Here is a 24,466-nt window from a genome sequence, read left to right as displayed (position 1 = left end):
TTTCTGTTAGGAAGGGCAGAAGATTGGTGCTAATAGGGTTAATTGGGGGGAAAGTGTAGGGGTGGGAGGGGAGATAGGTGTTAGGAGAGGAGATTTGGGGGGCATTTGTGCTAGGGGGGGGGGGGTTGGGGAGGGGAGAGCATTTGACCTGGGAGGGTGGATTTGTACTGGAAGAGGGGGGGATTATTATGGGGGGGGGATTTTTGTCTTGCAAAGGGAATTTATGCTTAGGAGGTAAGTGTGAAAATTGGCGTTCATGTTTTTTTGCTGACACATAATGCGCATACATTATTTTTTGAGAGGGGCGCCACCTGGCATCTTTGCCCCGGGCGCTAGATGACCTTGTCCCGTTACTGGGTGCCAGTAAGACAGGAAGATGCGTCTTATTGGGGAAGGCCTCGTTCAATGTGCCCTGGCTACAGAGTCTTTCAGAATCACTATACGCAATACACTCGCATCAACTGTTAGAACATGTTGGCTGCATCCAAGACACCAGACTCTTTATTCTCTGCATTCTCTGCTTCTGTAGTGAACCGTATACTCCTGGCAGATGTGGTCAGTATAGAAATCAGTCATGTCAACATTGATTAAATTGTTTTCTGCTCACAGAGTATAGCAGGTTTGGTTGGTCGTTTGGCTTTCCACAGTGAGCACATGTTCTTGTCTGTAGTGATTTACATACAGAAATAGATGTACTGTGCAGCAGAGGTTTTATTTGTCCACAGCATGTTCCTAAGGCTGAACTGTAGTCATCTGAAAAACCCCATATAATGGATATAATGGTATACTTGTAAATATTTCAGTCCTGTTACAGCTTCTGTCACTCCTGTCAAGCTGTCTGGCTGCACAGTGGCAATACTGACCCAGTACCACTCACTACATGTTCAGTAAATGTAACCCGGATGGGAAATGTATGCCGATGGCTGCAGTGCAATATAGAGAGAAGGAAAAAGGGGTTGATGGAAATGTAACCACTGTAATCCCAAGTTAAAAAAAAGTGCTCACGAATATATAAATGTATATATTTTTTGGGACAAATAAAAAATCATCAAAAAACATATGAACATCGTGAAGTGTGTGTGCTATAAAAATGTGTAGCTCTCCTATATATAGGAAAACGCAGATAAATTATACAGAGAAACCTGTGCCATTTGTCCCACAGATCAAGCACTAATCAAGTGCAAACATATAGTAGCCTTCCATATGAAGGGGCCAATTGCGGAATCACTGTAACAATGCCAATGGATCACTACGCGTTATGCCAAAAGCTACATATTTTCATGGCTGCAGTGTACCAAGTTCTGCACAAAGCAGCCACAGACATTGTTTTGTTCAAAGTCTTGGAATTCAAGGACATCTGACAATATAATAGGCCCCCAGAAATAATCATACACTTTAGGATTGTTGCAGCTCAGCTCTGAGATCATCTTGATTCTAGAGGCTACAGGGTGATCTTGCATTGTATCTACCATAAGGCATATTCATTTTATCTAATCCACATGCAGCATCTATTAGATTGTAAGCTCTTCTGAGCAGGGCCCTCTTAATCCTCTTGTATTTTATTGTATTATAACTGTAAATCGCTGCGTAAATTATTGGCGCTATATAAATCCTGTATAATAATAATAATATTTAATAGCTGATGCTAAATTCATATGTATATTCATAGTAGTCAGCACAGGAATGCAGCTGTTGAAGTATGATGTCACTGTAGAAGTGATGTCACTGTAGAAGTGTGCGGTTTATTGGAATGATCCTCCAACCTAATCGGCACTAACTGTATGTGCTTATGGTGCAGTTTCCTTATCTCTCTTAATATTGTCAAAGGTTATTTTAAGTAAAGGGAGTTACTCTGGCATATACATACATTTTTACCATTTGACATATCCATGCTGCCAGTTGCTAAGCAAACTGCAAGCAATTTAAGAAGAGAATTTAAAAACTGAAGGCAACATTTTTAAAGTTTATTAGAAGCTATGTGCACAGCCTGCTCTGACTTGTACGTAATTTAAATCTTGAATACTCAAGCTGTCTGGCTGTTCATTTTCTCTCTAGGTGAGCTGAAGCAGTAACTTTTCAAGGCTGAAGCTACATTTTGTACATTTTGCCGTCATGCACTTCCATCCCTATATCTAGTAAAAAGAGATAGGGTTGAGACTTTAGATGAGGCATAAGACATGTGACTAAATAATTATCGAAAGTTTATTACTATACAGAAACAAAAAAAAATAGCACATTGCAATTGATACACACATGGAAGTAGAAAAATCATTTATTTATTAAAATCAATTTATATACACGCATAATAAATATATCATATCATATTGCTTTTCCTGTATATACAACCACAATGTTGTTATAGCAGGGCAACACATAATAATTGGAGCCGATTTGTCAAATGATTGTAAATATAGCAGATATTCTCATAGTGATGTTTAAAAGTAGAAAACATGGCAGAACATTGGTATAAAATATAGTTGCATCCAAAAGGCTCTACGCTTTTCGTGGACTCGCTCCATTTCTTCAGGAGTGGATGCATACTAAGTATCTGCCGAAAGATAATATATATAGAGATACCAATATGGTATAGTAATTATCCCAAATAACAGGGAGAATACATAGATACATGAAGCTCCTCTCCATTCATAAACTGAAGCATCGTAAACACAGGTTACGATGCTCAGTTATGTGAATGGACAGAGTCAGTAGGAGCTGGGTTTAGCGGCTCCTACCTTCGCACGGAGGATGGAGGGAGACAGCACGGAGCACAGAGGGGTACAAGTACTTGGGGAAATGCTCGGTATCGGTACCGATACTATAGGTATCGGGACATCCCTAGTTACAAGGAAGAGGCTCCTTGCTGGTGATCATGATCATTAATACATGATAGATGTAAAGACTGTGACATTGAACAAAGGCAAGGTTTCAATTGCATCTCTAGCGCAAAAGTGCCAAGATACCTGTTTACCCACATAAGGATATAGGAACTAATTTACATTTTGTACAGTATTATATATAACGCTTGTTACCCCCTCTGCCCCACAATACTTTTTAGAGCCTATTTATTTGCAAAATCTCTGCCACTGCCCTGTCTTCTGTTAGCTATTTGAAATATTTTTAAACTTCCTAGACAGGTGACAATTATCTTGAGCTTTAAAGTGGTTGTAAACATCTGATTGTGACTTTTACCTGTAGGTAAGCCTAGAATAAGGCTTACCTATAGGTAGTGGAAATATCTCCTAAACATGCAGCGTTTAGGAGATATTTGCTGTACACTGCGCCCCGGAAGGAAGAGGGGCGAAGATGGATGCATCCACCAGTGCAGGACAGTGCAGGCTTCGTTTACAGGTAAGTGCCACATAATGGGCTAGTATGCTATGCTTACTAGTCCATTATGCTTTTACTTTGCAGGGGAACAAAGAGGACGTAAAACCCATCTTAAAGCGAAATTCCACTGACCGTAAAGTGCGTGCTGAATAAAAGTAATAGTTATAACAAACACTGCAACAGCCAGAGATGGCGCACGCTTAATTAGAGGTAACTTTTGTTTACTGTGAAAATGGACAAAATATTTTTTTGCCTGTACTTTAGCTTATGTAAAGCTACTGCATACAAGTTTACAGTTTTACCTACAAGAAAATGTGTATTTCCATACAGCCAGTTTTGTAATAATAATGGTATTTTTCAGTTTTTATTTCAAAATTTCTTTATTGAGGTTTTCACATAAAAGAAAAAGTGAAACAAATTAGTAACAGCGAGCCAGATGTTCTGACAGGAGCGTAATTGACAAAGAATTAAGTATTTTTTCAGTTTTAATGCATATTAAAGAATGCAACATGCAATGGCATTTTTATTTTAATGCTAAATGGGAATAGACTTCAGCATGCTTTTGTACAATTCACACTTTTTTATTTAAAAGAAATGCAAATTAAAGGTTTGCGATTTTTATTTCCTTTTTTTTTTTAATGATTGTTTTCCAGCTTTACAACCAGAAATCAAAATATAGTTATTTTATCTCTGAATTTCCTGCTGTGGCTACATTTGTTTAAAGTTATTTCCTGCTCTGAGTCTTGGGGATCAGCCGCTGATGTTTTCTAACCATTTATTAAACATTAGGCGGTGTAGTGTGGCAGGTCCTCAGAGCAGCTGGAGTTCAGGCAATGGGTGCGTCTAGCAGTTCCCATTGCGAGCGTAGCTTCTAACCTGTATGTGAACTTGGCTCAGCCTGCCAAAATCAACACACCGGAGACTTTATAGCATTCTATTCTGACTGCTGCTTCCTTTGTTATAGGGCAGAACTGTTACCCTAAAACTGAAAAATGTCAAATTTGAGGTAAAGACAAGAGCTTCCACTGTATCCCACACAGTCTGTACAGAAGGAGAAATTTTCTGCGTTGCCAAGGACATTCTTAAAGCTGAGATTGAGGCAGTTTCACCGGAACCTCTGCGTCTTAGACTGATGGGTAAAGTTCTGTTGTTGAAAATTTCTGATGTTGCATACTATGAGTTCAAACTTGCATTAAGTGTTGTAGTTTTTTTCTGTAATTTTAGACTGCTAAAAATAAGAAATAAAAAATACATTGTTGCATAAATTGCAGGACTAATCTAAGTGTAGAATCAACCTCTAAAAAATTCATGCATCAGTTTTAAGATGCATTATTTAATTTAAAAATGTACATTGACTATACAGTATATGTTCATGATTTTGCTTTAACATGCTACAGGATGGTTGTTGTTTCACTTCCCCTTTTCAGAAAATGAAGCTAGCCATACATAGCTTGAATATCATCCAGTTCTTGTTCAATCGGGCAAAATTTGAGTAATAAGTAGCCCTCTCGGCACCACCCAGCTTATTCAAAATGTAACTGTGCCGGGTGGAAAACATTCTGCTGATCCCCCTATAAAGGGAGGCGAGGACAGTAATGTGAAAGGGTGCTATAAAGGGGTTGAAGACAGTTAGGTAAAGGGGGGTGCTATAACTGGGGTAAGGACAGGAATGGGAAGGGAGTGCTATTAAGGGGGTGAGGACAGAAATGTGAAGGGGGTGCTATAAAGGGGGTGAAGGGGGTGCTATAAATGGGTTGAGGACAGGATTGTGAAGGGGGTGCTATAAAAGGGATGAGGACAGGATTGTAAAGGGGGCGCTATAAAGGGGGTGAAGGCAGGAATGAGAAGGGGGTGAGGACAGGAATGTGAAGGGGTGCTATAAAGGGGGTTGAGGACCGTTATGTGAAGAGGGTGCTGTAAAGGGGGTAAGGAAAGTTATGTGAAGGGGGTGCGGACAGGAATGTGAAGGGATGATGGGCTCTGCAATGTGAAGGAGGGTGATATAAAGGGGGCTGGGAGCTGCAATTTGTAGTAGGGAGGGATATTAAGGGGGACCAAAGGCAAGAGCGTTAAGGGGGGGCTAAGGACTGTAACTTAAAAGGGGGGGGGATGATGTGCAGGGGGACTGAGAACACTGATGTAATAAAAAGGATTGTGATGTGAAGGATCTGAGGCTAGCTTCACATGATTACCTACTGCATATAGGAGGCCCCTTTATTGCAGTGGGCTGGCCTTTTAAGTATATACGCAGAACAATAAGTCCCTGCCCTGACCCTTTTTTTTTTTTTTTTAAATTGCGCTGTACCAAGTTGCATGGTACTATGTCACCATGCGGCATGGGACTCGCAAAAATGCGCCACATTTGCCACTGTGCAGAGGTGCCATTGAGAGTCAAACGTATGATTCGGACCTCGACTGGAAGAACATTTTACTGACTGAACCTTCATGAATTTGAATTCAATACTCCTGGCATATGTAATAAGATAATATGGCTGCTCCCTCCACATTATAATATTATATAAAATGATTTATACAAAATTAATATTTTACTAACTGTTTAATCTTTAAAGGTGTAAGAGTTTCGGGATTCACATCAGAAGAAGACAAAAAGCACCAGAAGAGCATTACCAGTTTTTTGTGCACTAATAGACCAGCAAACAAAGTTTGTTCAGATGCCACAGAAAAAGCAGTCCAAGAAAGGCAAGCCCCTTGTCCTCAGAAGGAGAGTTTCTTCAATCAGAAGCGAGCAGCCAGACAGCAGGAATTGCTAGAAAGTTCTATTGGAACAGCTGGTACAGCTTGCACTAGCAAAGACCAAAATGTGACATTTCCTGTATTCGAAGAACCCAAGGCTGGTGCAGATGATGCCAAAGAACAGCCGGATTTCACATGTCCGATCTGTCTCATGAAGCAAGGAGATTGGGACCTAGAGGCATTTAATAAGCATATTGACGAATGTTTAAGCAAATCACCTTCCTCTGGCTTCTTTGAAATGCCAAACAAAGAAAAAACAAATCAAATAAACTTGACTGCAAATAATGGGGGTAATGAAAGCGATTTTCATGCAAACAATCTTAAAAACAAAATGGTGGCAATAACACCATGCGATGACTTGTATGACTTTGTTATTGATAAGAATACATTATGTGCAATACAGGGTGGTCAAACCTTACAGAGAAATCTTAAAGGGTGCAGCAGTAAAAACATGCGTCAGGACATCTCAAATATGGTGTTAGGAAAGCAAGCAGTTCTTAAAGGCAATGACAAGCATATAAAATCAACACCACCCGGCACATCAGCGGGCGAGGGAGAGTCCACACTCATCTGCCCAGTGTGCAATACACAACAAGCTACCACAGACCTCGCAGCTTTTAACAGACATGTGGACATATGCCTCAACAAGGGGATTCTAGATGAATTGAAGGAGGATGAAGCGAACACAGGCAGAAACCTTGCACTTGGCATTCACAAAGGTAAGTGTATGTCGGGGGGAAAAAACTAAAATATCCCATATGCAATACATTTTAACATGTTTTCTTGTTAAATGATTTACATATTCTTTATTGTTGGGGTTTACACAACCCACTAGGTTAAAGGACATAACAGGTTATTTTACCAACGGCAAATAGACTGTTCTCTTTGCAAGTGCAGTTGCACTCTGTAAGGAAATTAGAGCTTGGTGAATAAGGTAAGACTGTTGACTTTCATCATCCAAGAATTTTTTAATTTTCTATGCACGTGATTGGGTATTTTTGCCAAGTGAAACTTTCCGGCGTTCACCAAGCTCTGAGAAAATTTCCCTTGCAGAGTGCAACTTCAATTGCAAAGGGAACGTTGTATTTACCCCATGTAAATAAACCCCACAATGTGTATGAGGAGGGATGGGGGAAGTGATGTGTAGGAAATAGGAGCAGTTGCATATTATGTGATGGTCAGCATGTGCAAATCTGCTGGCAGCCTGACACTATTTAACATCCTGATTTACTGTTGGGAGCTCTGTGGCTGGCTTGAGATATGGTGGTTGAGTATTCTTGGTACATGGTAATGGGTGCTAAGTATATTGGGGTGAATGGCAGGGTGGCATTCCCATACACTGTGCTCTACATGACACATTCCGGTTTGTTTCATACACTGCTCCACCACATTGTGCCCAAGTTCTCTATGCAAACAAATAAACATTTGTAAGTGTACCGTCCTTTCTAATAGACAAGGGTTATTCTGTAACCTCCAATTTTCACCCTCTCTAAATGGGCACAAAATGGCTAATAACTTGTGTACACACACATACAGTATATTTACCAACAAATGTGTCCAGTCCTTGATCAGACTTCTCTTAAACGCCAATGGAATTTTTTTGGAAGATTCCTTCAATTGTCTACTGTTTGTTTTTTACTATCAGTTGTCACTCATTTTAGTTAGTCCAACTCTCTGATACCAGTACAGTAGTGAAGACTTCTAGTTGTTTATGTCAACATGAAGGATGCTACTTTTATCCTGATGTTACATGAACCTGTTGTGTGGCCCACCCCTCAATTGGACTGCTTTTAGACTTCCCAGGGTCAATGAACATTGTGTCCTGTACTGTATGATTGGGAAAATTAGGATTTTTGACTAGCCAGAGTACAGTACCAGACACAGGTTCCTTTCCTCTTCTTTATGTTCTCCCTATTGCTTGCAACGTAAATGAGATTAGCTGGGAAAGGGAGGGGGTTAAATGGGAGATGTTCCTGAAGTTTTTCTGCCTGTGTCCAGTCGCCTGAAGGTGGTAGCACATAACCCGGGTACTGTACACTGTGTCTTATATTGTACTCTGAAAATGGGTTTTGACATCTAAATCAAAAATCCTATTGTTCTGTTTTTTGTACTTAGCCATTAAAAAGAAAATCAATGCAGCCACCACATCTAAGGACTGGTAAGCTGCAATATATTACATGTTCTGTTTTAAGGTTTAGTTATTAAATACAACTCAAGAACACTTGTGATATCTTCCAGCTATCACAGACAAACTGACCAGTCTTCATTTGAGGTCAAAGGAAGTCTATAACATCGCAACAAGTGTCCTTGCTATTTTAGGCCTTTTAAGTTGCTCAGTAGTTGAAACATATTTCCTATTGATGTCATTACTGGATCTCGTCAGTTATGGAACTAATTGCAGTCAATGATGGCTGGTGGGAGGGGGAAGCAGAACCCTGTACATACATCATAGTGCTCTGTCTCATTGCTTTAGTCAAGGGCCCTGTGCCCACCCTGTGGGAAGCTCAGTCTGCAATAACTTTAGAATAGGCAGTTTCTGAACCTGAGATGAGCCTGTACAACTGGGAAATATTTAATATAAGGTTGAACTGTGCACATGTATATTTTGCACACATCCACTTATAGGCCCCATACTCTGAGTGTTTAGCTCCAGTGCATGAGCCTCTGGGGTTAAACTGTAGACAGAGGGCACAGTTACCCATTCATCCCCACTGCCAGCAGCCAGTCAAACCCTATGACAGTTGCTGCAGCTGGATGGTGCAAGAAATCTGCATTCCAGGCATCTGTCCCTGAGTACATACTGCCCTACATGTTCATACCACTAGGTGCACTGTCTGCAGTAGCTATAAGCCTCTTGTGGAGTTTATCAGGCTGTCCGCAGCATGGGTGGACTGGGCACCTGTGCTCACCATCCACAGCTAGGCACTACATCCCCATCTATCAACGCTTATCGCTCAGTGAACATGGAGCCTACAAGTGGATGATGTGTGGAAAACATATAGTGAAGGAGGGAGGGTGGTTGTCAGGCTTTCCCCAAACACAGATGGTCAGACGCTATAGCTTGCTACTGTGTTCTCCACCTAGCAGCCCCTTTGCCCATAAGGCAAGCAGGCCTGCCGGTACTGGGTTGCCCCCAAGGAATTATATTCACTGCTATAGTGCCCGGCCACCATGCCAGGGAATCCGTGAACTGAGCAAAGCAAACAGGTACTTGTGGCTGGCAGACAGGCAGAGTGGTTCAACAACAGTCCAGGTAAAAGGCAAGCAGAGTCCAGAAAATAGTTGATATCTGATCTAAGTTCATACACAGGAAAATCCAATCTAGCAGAGCAGGGCAGACAAACAGGTAGCTTGATCAGGTATTACACACATTAACATACTCTCTCACAAGCATGAGACTGCAGGCTTGGCTAGCTTAAATCAGGTTTGGTCTCCACCCAGAGACTGGTCACCATTAGGGATCAGCGCCGGCGTGTTCGAACAGTCCACGTGCAGAGCCCGCCAGGAAGTCGGCACCGTGCTGCGCTAATCACAGGCAGTAAGACATTTCCCTATCTCTGCAGCCGCGCATCGGGACAATGTCTCCCTGCCTGTGATTAGTGCAGCACCATGCTGACTTCCTGGCGGGCTCTGCACATGGACTGTGCGAACACGCCGGAGCTCATCCCTAGTCACCATCAATCACCTTGCAGGTGGACAGACAGGAGAATGCCACAATCAAACCCAGGATGCTGGAATGAGGCACAGGAGCGCTAGATGCTCCTGACAGTGGTGCATACCAGATGTTGTCAAAGTTTTTTCAGACTAACATCAATTCAGATACCTTACTTTTTAATATCTTTATAAATGATATTGGGTCTGGGATCAAAAGTAACATTTCTGTCTTTGCAGATGACACTAAGCTATGCAGTGCAATAACGTTCTTACAGGATGTCGACAATTTACAAGCCGACCTCAATGCTCTGTCTAATTGAGCGACTATGTGGCAAATGACGTTTAATGTTGATAAATGTAAAGTTATGCACTTGGGGGAGAGGAATAAGCATATATCATACATATTAGGGGGAGTACAACTGGGGGTAACCGTAGTGGAGAAGGATCTGGGGGTTTTGGTAGATCATAAGCTCAATAATGGCATTCAATGCCAAGCTGCGGTTTCCAAAGCGAGCAAAGTCCTTTCTTGTATTAAGAGAGGTATGGACTCCAGAGAGAGAGATATCATTTTGCCCCTGTTCAAATCATTACTAGGATCTCATCTGGAATATGCAGTTCAGTTTTGGGCACCAGTTCTCAAAAAGGATATCGGGGAACTGGAGAAAGTGCAGAGAAGGGCAACCAAACTGATAAGAGGCATGGAGGAGCTCAGCTATGAGGAAAGATTAGAGGAACTGAATTTATTCACTCTTGAGAAGAAGAGATTAAGGGGGGATATGATCAACATGTACAAATATATAAGGGGTCCATATAGTGAACTTGGTGTTGAGTTATTCACTTTACAGTCAACACAAAAAACAAGGGGGTACTCTACGTCTAGAGGAAAAAAGATTTCATCTCCAAATACGGAAAGGTTTCTTCACAGTAAGAGCTGTGAAAATGTGGAATCAGACTCCCTCCAGAGGTGGTTCAGTAGATTGCTTTAAGAAAGGCCTGGAAACTTTCCTAAATGTACATAATATAACTGGATTTTAACATTTATAGGTAAAGTTGATCCAGGGAAAATCCCATTGCCTCTTGGGGGATCAGGAAGGAATTTTTTCCCCTGCTGTAGCAAATTGGATCATGCTCTGCTGTTTTTATTTTTTTATTTTGCCTTCCTCTGGATCAACCGTGGGTATATGGGATTGTTTATATATATATATATATATATATATAAACATTTTTATGGTTGAACTGGATGGACTTGTGTCTTTTTTTTTTCAACCTGACTAACTATGCAACTATGTAACCTGTGAAATTCCTGCAATACAGCTCAGTACTAGGACAACTGAGGCTTGCACGACATTAGTTTTTGGCTGCAGAAAGGGAGGAGGGAATGCATTGCACTGTTAATTGCTTTCAAATTCCAGGGCCTGCCACTTTTGAGCTGAACAATGCTAGTGGGTAGCCTTGGCTTTTAGGTAGTGGCACGGCAGCTGCCCCGCTTCTAACTGGAGTCTAGCAACTTTATAAATTGTTATGTTAGGTGCAACATTATCATATGCATGTAGAGAAATCTGCAATATCTACCCCCTGCCTAGCAACAGTTTGAGCATGTGCCAATATATGAGTTTGGAGAGTGACGGAAGAAATATATTCGGTTAAAATGTAATTTTCCTTATTATAGTAATAAAAATGGGCAGTTAGGGGACATGATCAGGTACCATAAGCTCTCTGTGTAGATCTAAAGGAGGGAGGGGCCTGAAGGGCTCTGATGGTGGAAGGGTGGCTATGAGAAGGAGGGGGAGCTCTGAAGCCGAGTTGCTCCCATCACCCTGTGTACTTACAGTCCAGAACTCCTTCTCTGTACTGGTGCTGATCCAGAAATGAAGGCAGCTTCTCCCTTGTCTAGTCTTTGGTCATTTGAAATGTCACATGACAAGGGCAAGGGGAGGGATGAAGACAGGAAGTCTGACCTCACTCCATAATGGGCGTCCATGCTGCAAAGAAGGTGTGTTCTCAGCAGGCGCCCCTCTCTCTAACGTCCAATTGTAGGCTTCTATGGGTGAAGGAAAAAGAAGACTCCTCCCTCGGGTAGCCCCTCCTCCACAAAAAAAGCAACATGCCCCTTCTGCAGCCCCCTTTCTGCCGGCCCTGACCAACTCAATAAGTTATTATTCTGTTTTAACTTTGGCAACTTTCTATACAGAGGGTGCAGTTGGTTCTCTGGATTTTCAATATGAGTATCTTTAACGAAGAGGCATGTTAAGGGAAAGACTGTATGTTGTTTGAGCAGAGTGAAGTCTGCTAAATCTGCTTTTGTGTCATGAGTCTCTGCTCATTTATTAGTTACAAAATCTGCATTAGTACAGGCAGTGGATTTTTATTTGATTTGTTTTAAATAAAATTTCAGCAAATATAGCCCCTCTAATGGCTTCATTATTCAATAAATGCTGTTATCTCACTCACAGTTTCAAGTGGTTATTATGAGATAAAGAGAATGATTCCCGTACACGATTGTTCATTTTAGAAGAAGTTTGTATTTAATACATTTATTATCAGATTGTCTTTGGTCATGAACAAATTCTGTAGAGATGCAGCAGTGAGCCTTAAAGGGCCACCAAAGTTACTGTACAGAAGGGGAAAACTTTTAAATGATTGGGTGTTCCACTAATTTTTTATGTTTATTAAAAGTCAGCAGCTACAAAAAGTGTCAATTAGTGCTTGCATGCTGGGGGCTTTAGCATGGTGTCTGTGGACACGCTGGGGCTGCCACTCTTAAGGCACTACATTTCCCATGATGCCCCCAGTCCCCAGAGTCTTCTGAATGGCCCTCTGCTGTGGCCAATCATGGAGAGGAAAGCAGGAAGCAAGGCGGCTTCATGGTGAGTCCAATTAGAGCCGCTCTCTTTCTTCTAGCTCCAGCTGACAGAGAGGGGGTGATCGGGGGTGATATACAGTACAGACAGCCTGCAGTTCTCCTCTCCCTGTCATAGTGCCGCTGCCGAGTTCTCTGGTAAATGGAGCAGCGGCGCTGTGACAGGGAGAGGAGAGCCGCGGGCTATCTGTACTGTATATCTTCCCCGATCACCCCCTCCCCCTCTCCGTCACCGGGGCCGGCCACAGCTGCACAGGCAGCTCTCCTCAGGCCCACACTTCCCTCATGCAGGAGATGGAAGAGGTGGGTGGACCAATTCATTGGCGCTGAGGCTGAGCGCTGTAAATGCTGGGGCGGCTGCAGTCTCTGACATCACTGGTTGCTAGGTGACGGTCGGCAAGAAATTTTAGCAACCAGTGCAGGAGACAGCGCACAGCGCAACGCCGACCAGCATCTGCTCCGCTCTGCTCTCTGCTACGAGTCTCCTCTCATAAAAAAAGAAAAAAACATCTTACCGGCCGGGCTGCCGCCCCCTCCTAAATGCCGCCTGGAACCATGGTCCCATTGGGTCCCATGGTAGGGCTAGCCTTGCCTTCCTATATGACTCCCGTAACTTACCCTTCCACTCCCAGAAACACCCTTTAGCCACAATGGCAATAAAATCATGGGAGGCTTTAATCAGAACTGTGGATTCATATTTATACGTTTGGGGAAAACTTCAGAACTTGTTGCGATAAATCTGGAGGCTGACGTTTCTTATTTTTGCCTCCTGAAAATGCCAGTTGCCTGCTTGTTACAACGATCCTCCTGCTTCTAATGCAGGGTTGTCCATCTGTTGGCCCACAGGACATTTTTTTGCTGCCTGAAAGACAGAAAAAGCACCAGACTCTCTGTCCTTTGCATCACCTGGTCATGTCCTTTCACTGACAGCTTATTCCTGCAAATTACACAGGGAGTGCACTCATCCAGATCAGTTATGCAAAGAATAACCTCTGCCTTTATTCAGATTTTTTTCATTCGTAATTTAGAAAACATTGAATCCAGGGGCTCGGCATACAGCCTAGCAAATAGTGTTTTCAGGAGACTAGCAATGACACTTCTTTCTCAGATTTTTTTTTTTTATTATTTGATATTTTTTTTAATTTTCATTTTTATTTTTATTTATAAAAGCTGTATTTTGGTGACATCCTCTCTTGAAATTCAGTTGGACTACTGCAAACTTTCACTGGTAGGCCCACTGTACACCATAATACTTGCTGGGCAGTAGGGTTCTATCTTAAAATACCAAAGCACCCTGCTTCAGTACTCATCTCAAGAGTCATCAACTCAGATGATGCAAGAAGTGGGCTTGCTCATGGTATAATTTTTGCACATATGAAAATGCATTGCTGGGTGGGGGTCAGTCTGGAGGAGTGGGCGTTCCTTGAGGCTGCTTTCACACTGAAAGCGTCCGGGGCGTCGGCTGTAAAATGCCGCTATTTTTAGCAGCACTTTATCATTGTTTTGGCTGCGCTTTTTGGGCGCTAGCGGGGCGCTTTTAACCCCTGCAAGCGGCCGAAAAAGCACCGCTGCCGCAGCGCTTTGCCGTTGATTTCAATGGGGAGGGGCGCTTTAGGAGAGGTGAGTTCACCGCTCCTAATGTGCTGCAAAGAAGCTGCTGGTGGGCCTTTTTCTGACGCCCTGACAGCGCACTCGAGTTTTCACACTGGGGTGAATGGCGCGGCTCTTTCAGGGCGCTTTGCAGGCGCTATTTTTAGTGTTATAGCGCCTGCAAAGCACCTCAGTGTGAAAGGGGTCTCACAGTCTGGATTTGCATACAGACTACCCTAGGTAACAACCACATGTAGCTGAGCCTCCATGATTAGTAGAACTGAAATGTAATCAATGAAAGGAACAAACAAGAAACAGTAAGGCTGAGAAAAAAAAGAGACAGATGATGCTGGATGTCCTTTAGCCAGGAAATGAGGCAGGCTCTATCTATTTGCTGCAGCTTCTAATGCACACTGTGGGACGCTCAGAATGTGCAGTGAAATCAAAGTAAGCATTTCCAGTGCAAATCTATGCAAGACTGGGGGTAAGGTTGAAGTTCCGCATTAACACAGCCTTCATTGCTACAATTTGATGTTCACATTTTTACTTGTCGTTCCACATTTTGAATTCTATATTCATTTGCATCTGATGACATAATAATGAATGGGAAAATCAAGATTTTGAAATTAAAACAATTTCAGATATTACGGGTTTAATTTGTATTCTGACAAAAGTAGATTAATTGGTTCCTTTTTTTTTAACCAGGCAGTACAGGAAAAGGAAGCACCAGCAATAAATCAACATTACGTTCCAAAAGGTAAGGCCTTGTCTTATTGCTTATATCTATTTCCAAAAAATGTGATATGTGTAGAACACTAGGAGCAACATTTACAATGGTGTTTCCTTGTGGAAAATGTGAAAAGCACAGATATGTCGGCCTTGGTGACCAATCAGATTTATTCTTACACGTTCAAAAATGCTGTTAAAAAAGGTCATCCTGAATTCTATGCTGTGGGGGATGGTGGAATTGTAGTTCATCAGCTGCCCATATTGGTTCTTGCCTCCCATAAAGATGAATTCCAGGTATGGATATTTCATGCTTTGTAATCATTGAGAATGATGCCCGTGCCAAGCAGGCGGACTCCTGTGTTCACAATGCAGCAGGGAAGCCGGTTGGCACAGGACCTGGAAATTAGTGGCAATCACTGAAGTTGTGGTGCCTACTACGGTAATTTCTAACTTTCAGGAGGATCCTACAGTTATGGAATATGCATTGTTACCTTGGCCAAAGCTGCAATTATGTTTTTATTAAAATATCTGCACGTGGATTTCTTCTTTTAAATGTAACTTTGTGTCTCCTTACCTGGACAATTTTTGTAGGCAGAGCTGTCGCTGCCTAGACACACCCTGTCAGTATGTCTTACTTCAAGAACATTCCTCGGGGCAATACCTTGTTTTATGTTGTGCCAAACACCTAAACAAAAACACTATTGAACGGCTGAATGTCATGGTTGAAGTACGTCAAATTACAACCGTCATGTGAGAAATACAGAGCTTGTCATCACTTGGCTCTGATGGCAGCCTACAACATATTTGCTTAGGTAACCAATAAATGGTAATTTAGGTCATTGATGCTTTAGCATTTTTTCTAGGGATGCACCGAAATTTTGGCGGCTGAAAATAAACTGAGACACAGTGTCGAAAGAAAAATATTGACAAAAATAGCACCGAAAATCGAACATGCACAGTAGCGGTGGCCACGTCGGCAGGTGCAGCCCATTGTGGGGTGTCATCCTGGCTCAAGGCACAGTCTTCCCCCTCCCTCCTCCTTGCAGAGCGACGATCTCCCTGTGTCAGATAGCTGAATTGTTCGGCCGTAGTAACAATGTCATGCCTGATTCATTGCTGGGACATTGAATCAGTGTGACGTGATCAAAGTAATTCAAATTCAGCTCCGTGACACACGGAAATCGCCGCTCTGATCCGGGCAATGGCAGGCTGCATCCACTGGCACTGGTGAGAGGCTGCATGATGGACACTGGCACTGGTGAGAGGCTGCATCCACAGGAACTGGTGAGGCTGCATGATGGGCACAGGCAGGCTGCATCTGATGGGCCCAGGCAGGCTGTATCTGATGGGCACTGGTGAGGTTGCATTGATCTCTTTTATTATGTCTGCAGTCTCTGACAATCTCTTGTATCGTGTCTGCAGTCTCTTACCATCTCTTGTATCATGTCTGCAGTCTCTGACCATCTCCTGTATCATGGCTGCTGTCTCTGACCATCTCCTGTATCATGACTGCTGTCTCTGACCATCTCCTGTACTATGTCTGCAGTCTCTGACCATCTCCTTGTATCATGCAGACATGATACAAGAGATGTATATATAGTTTGTTGGATAATTTCTAGAGACAGACCAACACATCCACATCCTTGGTAGAATTATGAAAAATATTGGAGAGAGACACCGCTGGGATTTTATCGGGTGTGTTGATGTCTGTCACCAAGGTAAGCACAACCGCAAGGATTTTAATAAAGTTACGAATTTTATTACAAAGATTCAGATAAAAATCACAATCTAATAACAACATTTTGTCATATTGTAATTGACCATGATTGATACTTGGTACACAAAGTTCAAACGAATGCTTTGATATGCAGAGAAGTCGACACGTTTCGCAGGCTTCTGCTTCTTTAAGGCAGCTCGGCATGCATCCATAACATTATGTAAATAGTGAGAAATGTACCATTAGTACCAATATCCATTCATTTATAATACATTAAAGTAGAGTTCCACCCAAAAATGGAACTTCCACTTTTTGGAATCCTCCCCCCCCTCCAGTTTCACATTTGGCACCTTTCAGGGGGGAGGAGGGAGCAGATACCTGTCTTAAACAGGTATTTGCTCCCACTTCCGTGCATAGATCATCTCGGTGATTGAGGTGACCTACGCCACTTTCCAGGGCCTACTCTGTCCTCCCCCCGCTGTCTTCTGGGAGACACACAGGTCCCAGAAGACAGCAGGGACCAGTGAGGACGTGCAGGGCCACTCACGCATGCGCAGTAGGGAACCAGGAAGTGAAGCTGCCCTATATCCCCCAATAACTAAAATACTAAAATAATGGGGCAAGCCAAACAAGTCCATATAGGAAAAGAGCCACTCTACTATAAGCAGAAGGTCCATCTGCACACAGGAGCCAGTGGTCATCCAAAAAGGATGCACCACTCATATGTGCCAGACAAAGAAGCATGTCGGTAACTCGACCAACACACAATGTCTTTTACATAAATGTCAAGGCCTGTCGTAGTACGGCTGGGATTCTCGCACATGCACGCTCACAGGGGCACCCGCACCGGAAGTGATGTCTGTGGGTCAGTTTGGCCCATTGATTTCTGGTGGTGAAAAATGTCCCCCCCCCCCTTTTTTTTTTGTGCTTGATCGTTATAATTTGCCCTCTGCTAGGACGATCCACTCTCTGTAATTGCCCTGATGCCAAATTTCATTGGGAATGAAGCTGAGGTTAAATCAAAAATATTGAGTTACCCAGAGAATAGGAATAGAGGGGCAATCTTTCAATAGGGACACGTGTCCCTGTTACACCAGTCTAATGCCGTGTACACACGACCGTTTTTCATGTCATGGAAAAAAAAAGAAGTTTTTCTCGACGTGATTCCTCTTAAGCCTGCCTTGCATACACACGATCGTGATAAAAAATGCTCGAGCAAACCGCAGTGACGTACAACATGTACGACGGCACTATAAAGGGGAAGTTCCATTCGAATGGCGCCACCCTTTGGGCTGATTATGCTAATTTCCCGTCTCATCAACTTGCTTCTGAGCATGCATGTTTTTTCCCCATCGTTAAAGCTTACACACGACCGTTTTTCACGACGAGAAAAAATAGAGCAGGTTCTACATTTTTAATGGCCATTTTTCTTGTCAAGAAAAATGCTCTGGAGCCTACACACGACCGTTTTTAACGACCAATTTAAAAAATTGCATTTTTCTCATCATGAAAAACGGTCGTGTGTACGCGGCATAAGAGGGCATTTCCCTCTCATCAACAAAATCATCTCACTTCCTGTCAAGTCTACAGGACAGGAAGTTAAGGGGAAGCTCCCCAGTAAATACAGATGGCAAAAAAGAAACTGACAGTGGTTTTAACCTTTCCCCACTTAATTCAATCTTGGTCAGGACACTATCTGCATGCAGTTTGCATGTTCTCCCTGTGCTCGGGTGGGTCGGTTTCCTCCCACACTCCAAAATCATGGCTAGTTGGCTTCTTTCTAAATGAGCCCTAGTATGTGCATTTATGCATATTGGGATAGGGACCTTAGATTGTAAGCCCTTTGAGGGAAGGAATTGATGTGAACAGACAATATGCTGTGTAATTTGTCAGTACTATATAAAAAAAACTGTAATTAATAAGTAAATGAAATCGGTGTGGTGCTTGAGACAAGTCATGAATGAGACCATATCTTTCAGTACATAACTTTATGGTTGGTAGCCATTCTCATTTTGAATGCACTGGGCAATAGTAGGGAAACTCTGCAATAAGGTAGGAAAGGTTGCACCAACCTGGGCAACATATTATATACCCTTGCATTACCGCTTTTGGTGTTGATATGACATTTCTGTGAATACGGGTGGTATTCAGACTATGTTGATTTGCGTTGGAGTTGGTTGGGAAACTCACAGTGATTGTAAAGTCTTGTTTTAAAAAACAAACTAACAACATGTTATACTCGCCTCGATCTGTGCAATTAGTTTTGCACGTTGCAGCATGGATCCTCTTCTTTGGTCGCTGTTTGCTGCATCTGACCCCTCCCTTCTATGGAGTGCTCCCCTCAGCCAGCAGCTCTCTAAAGGGGCACCCCAGCTGAGTCAGAGCTCCTTGTATTCATTCAGACACAGAGGCCTGACCTGCCCCCCCCCCTAAATGGCTGACTGACTTTGATTGACAGCGGTGGGAGCTAATGGCGCCACTGCTGTGTCTCAGCCAATCAGGAGGAGTGTCATGGATGACACTTGTGGACTTGGCTGGAGAGAGATGGGGCTCAGGTAAGTTACTAGGGGGTGCTGGGGTGGCTGCTATGCAGAGAAGGTTTTTTATCTTAATGCATAGAATGCCTGAAGATAAAGAAAAACCTTATGCCTTTACAACGCCTTTAATTAAGCCGGTCAATGACACAGAATGTGCTAGGAGCTGGACTTGAAACCAGCGGAGATCATTGAGATTACCATCCCACTCAGTTTACTACAGGTATATTGGTCTGGACAGTGTTTGTTGGACTTATATTTTGGGTTAAAGTTTACTTACATTTTCTTTTCTTTTGATTTCCCAGACCAGGCACAACCCAACAGAATCCTGCTTCCAAGAAGGCCAAGACCAACCGTCCCAGCAATACCATTGAAAGATTTTTAAAATAATTTTTAAGGTTACATGAATTTATATTTTCAAAATACAGTGACTATGAAGACCACAGTACTTAGATGTTATCATGTTTATTTGTGATATGCTTTATGGTATGCAGTGGTATTTCATATAAAAACCCTGTTTATCAACATTTCTGAAAGAATATTGGCATGTGGTGCCCCATAAGGATCAGTCATATTGTCCAGTTTAAGTTTCCTGTACAGCTTTGAGATAAAGGTGATATTCCAATTCATTGGTGTAAGCCACATATATATTTCTACTGTAAGACACTTTGGTAAATTCGTCTCGCCTCTTTGTGATATTTCTTCTGGTATGTAAAATGAGGAATCTTGACTGGCATAAATACCACAACCATAGCCAGTGCTCTGATAATATTTCATGTCTATGCCTTCCTCAGACTCCTCAAAGCTTAGGAAAAAAAACTTTGGCTGGTGCCAAAGCTTTAGGACTAAAAATCTAATGAGGCTCAGAAAGCTATTAAGGCTATGCTTCATTATTTATGTGTAGAAGAATAGTTAACATCTTAAAGTGACCCCAGTCACTACAGGTCACCTGTAAAATGAGTGTTTTCAAATTGACCTATCTGGCAGCTCTTCTATTAAATAAAAAAAAGCCATCGCCGTGGCAAGTATTTAACCATCAGATGAGTCTTGCTTCCCGAGACAGTCTATATGGTCCCTCTCAGCAGCTTGTACGTCCTGTAATGACATACAAGCTGGCAGGGGGAACCTCAATGGCCAGAGAGGGAGCAAGTATTCTGCACAGCTGGATGTAGAAAACAGGCAGTGGCTCTTCAATACATAGGCCACTATAAAGGTAAGTAAATTCCCTTTCTTTTATAGGTGACTTCCTGGCTAAAGCTGGCCATAGATGCATAGCTATGATGTAAATAGAGACACCCCCCTGCTGGGACATCGTATTCTTGTCAGAATACACTGATCAGCGCCAGCAGCTGATGATCAATAAAAGTTCTCCAACCTGTCCTTTCGGCATAAGTTGATCTAAAGATCGACTTCTGTTAAACAGGAACTGGCACACACTGGTCTAAATTTGACTTGTCCCTGCTGAACTGGCCACATTTTGACCTGTCTATGGTCAGCTTTAAAGTGATGATAGGGTTATGTTAAATAGTACTTATTCCCTCATTTTGTACAGGTTTCTGAAACATTTGTTGTACTCGGTAGGAAATTTTTGTTACTCTGGGGTAACTTTAGGCATATGCGATACTGCAACTACATGAACATTCAGTTGTCAGCTGTAGGAGGAACCAAACCACTGTGGCAACGAGGATTTTTTCTAGAGCCACAGTGGATAATTCAATAGTTCCTACAGCCACAATTTGTAAGGAGTAATATTTTAAAATTGCTTTTTTTCATATCCTTTTTTTAGCATCTGCTTTGTCAGACAAAAAATGTTATGCTTTCAAATCCCCAACTTAAGGAGAGACAAATATATGAGTTATGTGGTACAGGATAGATATTCTTTGGATGACGATGCAATAAAATGTCTTTGCAAATGCATTTATGGTACGATTTCCAAACTGTTTCTGCCAGATCATTGCACAGGTAGGATTCTAGACTTATTTATTTACATGTTCCTTGTTATCTATTCTAATGTAAACATGGTTCCATGAATCTAGTGATGTTAATTTAACAATTATGCCGTGGATATTTATATGAAAAGCCTATTTTACCTGAAATATTTATTTAACTGAATTTATCAATCCAATTGCGTAGTTGACATGTGTTTTTAACGATTCATGGTGAAATGATTGTGGATCGATTTAGAGAAGTCATGTCATCATAATGAGGTCCAAAAATGTATGGATTTAAATGTTTATTTAATGTTTCCTAATTTTGTGTATATTAGTAATGACCATCAAGCCAGTACATTATAAAAAAAAATGGAGCAGATTTTCGAAACTCTGTAAAAATATATTATATACCTCAAAGGTTTACTATGCAACAGCATGGAACAAAGCGTGTATGTTATGAAAATATTGCATTTTAAAGCAGATCTCTATAGGGGGTGCTCAGATTTAGAGCCCTCTGCATTTTAACGCTGGAGGGCATAGAGCTGTGTAAAGGTCCCAGGCCAACCCTGAAATCAGCTATGCTGATATGGGCGGCGGATTGTTTGGGGGGCAGTGGAACAACAGCAAAACTGGTTGAGAAATTGTGTCTGTGGAATCTGTTTACACACTCTTTTTTTATTATTTACTATTTATTTGTCAAAATAATGAGCCAATTGTTACTTTTAATAGTTTTATTTGTTAAATATATATAAGTTTGTATTAAAACCATGTGTACAAAACATGTTTTAATTTGTATTTTTGGATGACTCTTTATTTTTTTAAAGGGATTTAATTATATTGTATTTTTGTTTTGTTGAGTAAGCTGTTAAATGAATTAATTTATATTAAGTTGGATGTTGGTTCTTTTCTAAAAGGCTCTGAAATTGTTACTACTTTAATAAATTGTTTATACAGTGGGGAAAATAATTAATTGATTCCCTGTAGATTTGGTTAGTTTGCCCACTTACAAAGAAATGAAGGATCTATCATTTTTATCATAGATGTATTTTCAAATGATAGCCCGAATATCAATTTAAAAATCCAGAAAAAAACAAATGTTATAAATTGAGCAGCAGTTCAGTGAGCAAAAAAGGTATTTTATTCCCTACCAACCAAAAATTCTGGCTCCCACAGACTGGCTACAGTATATGCTCATGTGGTACACAGATTAGTCCTGTCAATTTAAGAAGGTGCTCATAATGACATGTGTCTTATGTGTATAAAATATACCATTCCACAGAATCTATCTTCCATTCAAACCTCACGATCATGGGTAAGACCAAAGAGCTGCCAAAGGACATCAAGGACAAGATTGTAGACCTGCACAAGGCTGGAATGGGCTACAAGACCATCAACAAGAAGCTGGGTGAGAAGGAGACAACTGTTGGAGCGATTATTCGCAAATGGAAGAAATACAAAATAACCATCAATTACCCTCGGTCCTGAGCTGCTCGCAAGGTTTTACCTCATGAGGTAAGGATGATCATGAGAAAAGTGAGGGATCAGCCCAAAACTATACGGAGGAGCTTGTGAATGATCTCAAGACAGTTGGGACTACAATTACCAAGCAAACCACTGGTAACACAATACGCTGCCATGGATTGAAGTCCTGCAGTGCCCGCAAGGTTCCCCCTTCTCAGGAAGACACAAGTATAGGCCCATCTGAAGCTTGCCTATGAACATCTAAATGATTCAGAGAAGGATTGGGAAAAGTGCTGTGGTCAGATGAGATCAAAATTAAGCTCTTTAACTCAACTCGCTGTTTTTGTAGGAAGAAAAATGCTGACTATGACCCTAAGAACACATCCCTACAGTCAAGCATGGAGGTGGAAACATTATGCTTTGGGTCTTTTTCTCTGATAAAGGTTCAGGATGACTTTGTCACATTGAGGGGCCAATGGACAGAGCCATGTATTGTAAAATCTTGGATGAAAACCATCCCCGAGCCAGAACACTGAAGATGGGTTGTGGATGGGTCTTCCAGCATGACAATGACCCAAAACATACCGCCAAGGCAACAAAGGAGTGGCTCAAGAAGAAGCACATAAAGGTCACGGAGTGATCACGGAGTAATCCTATAGAAAATCTATGTAGGGAGCTTAAACAAGTTGCCAAGAAACCTTAAGGATATAGAGAAAATCTGTAAAGGAGAGTGGACCAAAATCCCTCCTGACATGTGTGCAGGCCTGGTAACCAACTTCAAGAAATGTCTTACCTCTGTGTTTGCCAACGAGAGTTTCTCCACCAAGTACTAAGTCATGTTTTGCTTGGGGATTAAATTCCTCTTTTTACTCACTGAACTGCAACTAAATGTATAACATTTGTATCATGTTTTTTGGGTCTCTATCGTGTAAAATTCACCTATGATGAAGATTATAGACCCTTAATTTCTTTGTAAGTGTGCAAATTTACAAAATCTACAGTGGATTAACTAATTATTATCCCCACTGTTTACCAGTTTTTAGAAGATGAAGCTAAACATTCTAAAAACTGTTCTGTATACTGCGGGCTGAACTACACACTGCTACTAATTGCAAGGCAGTGGCCTCGCATTGTCAAACTGCAACAGAAAGTGCCGTTACTTGCAGGTTCTCCAGGTAAGAAACTTCAGATAGATTGATTCCAGCAAAAAATTGTTTAGGAAAACATTATACAGTGTGAGGCATGATGTTAAACATACTAAAAATAGATATACTGTAGGTTTACATACATTTGAACAACATGTATGACAAGACATCTCTCTGCCTCAGTTTTTTACTGCTCACTGTAATTTCTCTTGATTCTTGTAGTTAAAACATTTTTTTTTTTACTTCTTGTCTCTGTGTCATCTTATCAAATTAGTAGAGAATCCACATTTCTGTAGGTGTTTTCTGACAGTGTGTAATCAATAGGCATGTGGTATAAATTGACATCATTCCCCATAATTTTCCCAGCATTATGTAAAAAGAAAATCTGATCCATGGTTGAGCTGTGTCTCTCCGGTGACCACATTGATAATCATTTGCACTCTCTTGAAAATAAGGTTCCAAATTTCAATGTTAAAATTGTCATTGTTGCTTCAAACCAACATAGTAATTTTTATTTAGTTCTCTTTGAAGATAGGATACATTAGTTAGATCAGGTGTCTCCAAATTTTCTAAGCAGAGGGCCAGTTTACTATTCTTCATGCTTTGGGGGGCACACTGTGGCCAGTGTGCATAGAAAATGCTCCAGTATCGGTGCCTCATCATTGATTTTAATGGGAAAAATAGTACCCCATTGTTGGTATTAATAGGAAGAATAGTGCCCCATTGATAATGTCAGTAGGGGATTGGTGCCCCATCATTGGTGT

General features: G+C 41.6%; 1 protein-coding gene across 3 annotated transcripts in view; it reads left to right on the top strand.

Annotated features, from left to right (window-relative positions):
* POLK (DNA polymerase kappa) overlaps positions 1-21,891 on the top strand; it is a 143,156-nt gene extending 121,265 nt beyond the window's left edge. For all 3 annotated transcript variants that reach the window (XM_040341254.1, XM_040341238.1, XM_040341245.1), the window contains 4 exons: positions 4,292-4,463; positions 5,898-6,800; positions 14,891-14,942; positions 19,471-21,891. In XM_040341254.1, the coding sequence (XP_040197188.1) occupies positions 4,292-4,463; positions 5,898-6,800; positions 14,891-14,942; positions 19,471-19,555 (1,212 nt within the window). In that variant the 3' untranslated portion in view covers positions 19,556-21,891. The remainder of the gene's footprint in view (positions 1-4,291; positions 4,464-5,897; positions 6,801-14,890; positions 14,943-19,470) is intronic.
* The last annotated feature ends 2,575 nt before the right edge of the window (positions 21,892-24,466 follow it).

This window comes from Rana temporaria, chromosome 1 (genome assembly GCF_905171775.1).
Source record: "Rana temporaria chromosome 1, aRanTem1.1, whole genome shotgun sequence".
Taxonomy (NCBI): Eukaryota; Metazoa; Chordata; class Amphibia; order Anura; family Ranidae; genus Rana; species Rana temporaria.
The sequence above is the reverse complement of the archived record's forward strand: the minus strand, read 5'-3'. Positions and strand labels throughout refer to the sequence as shown.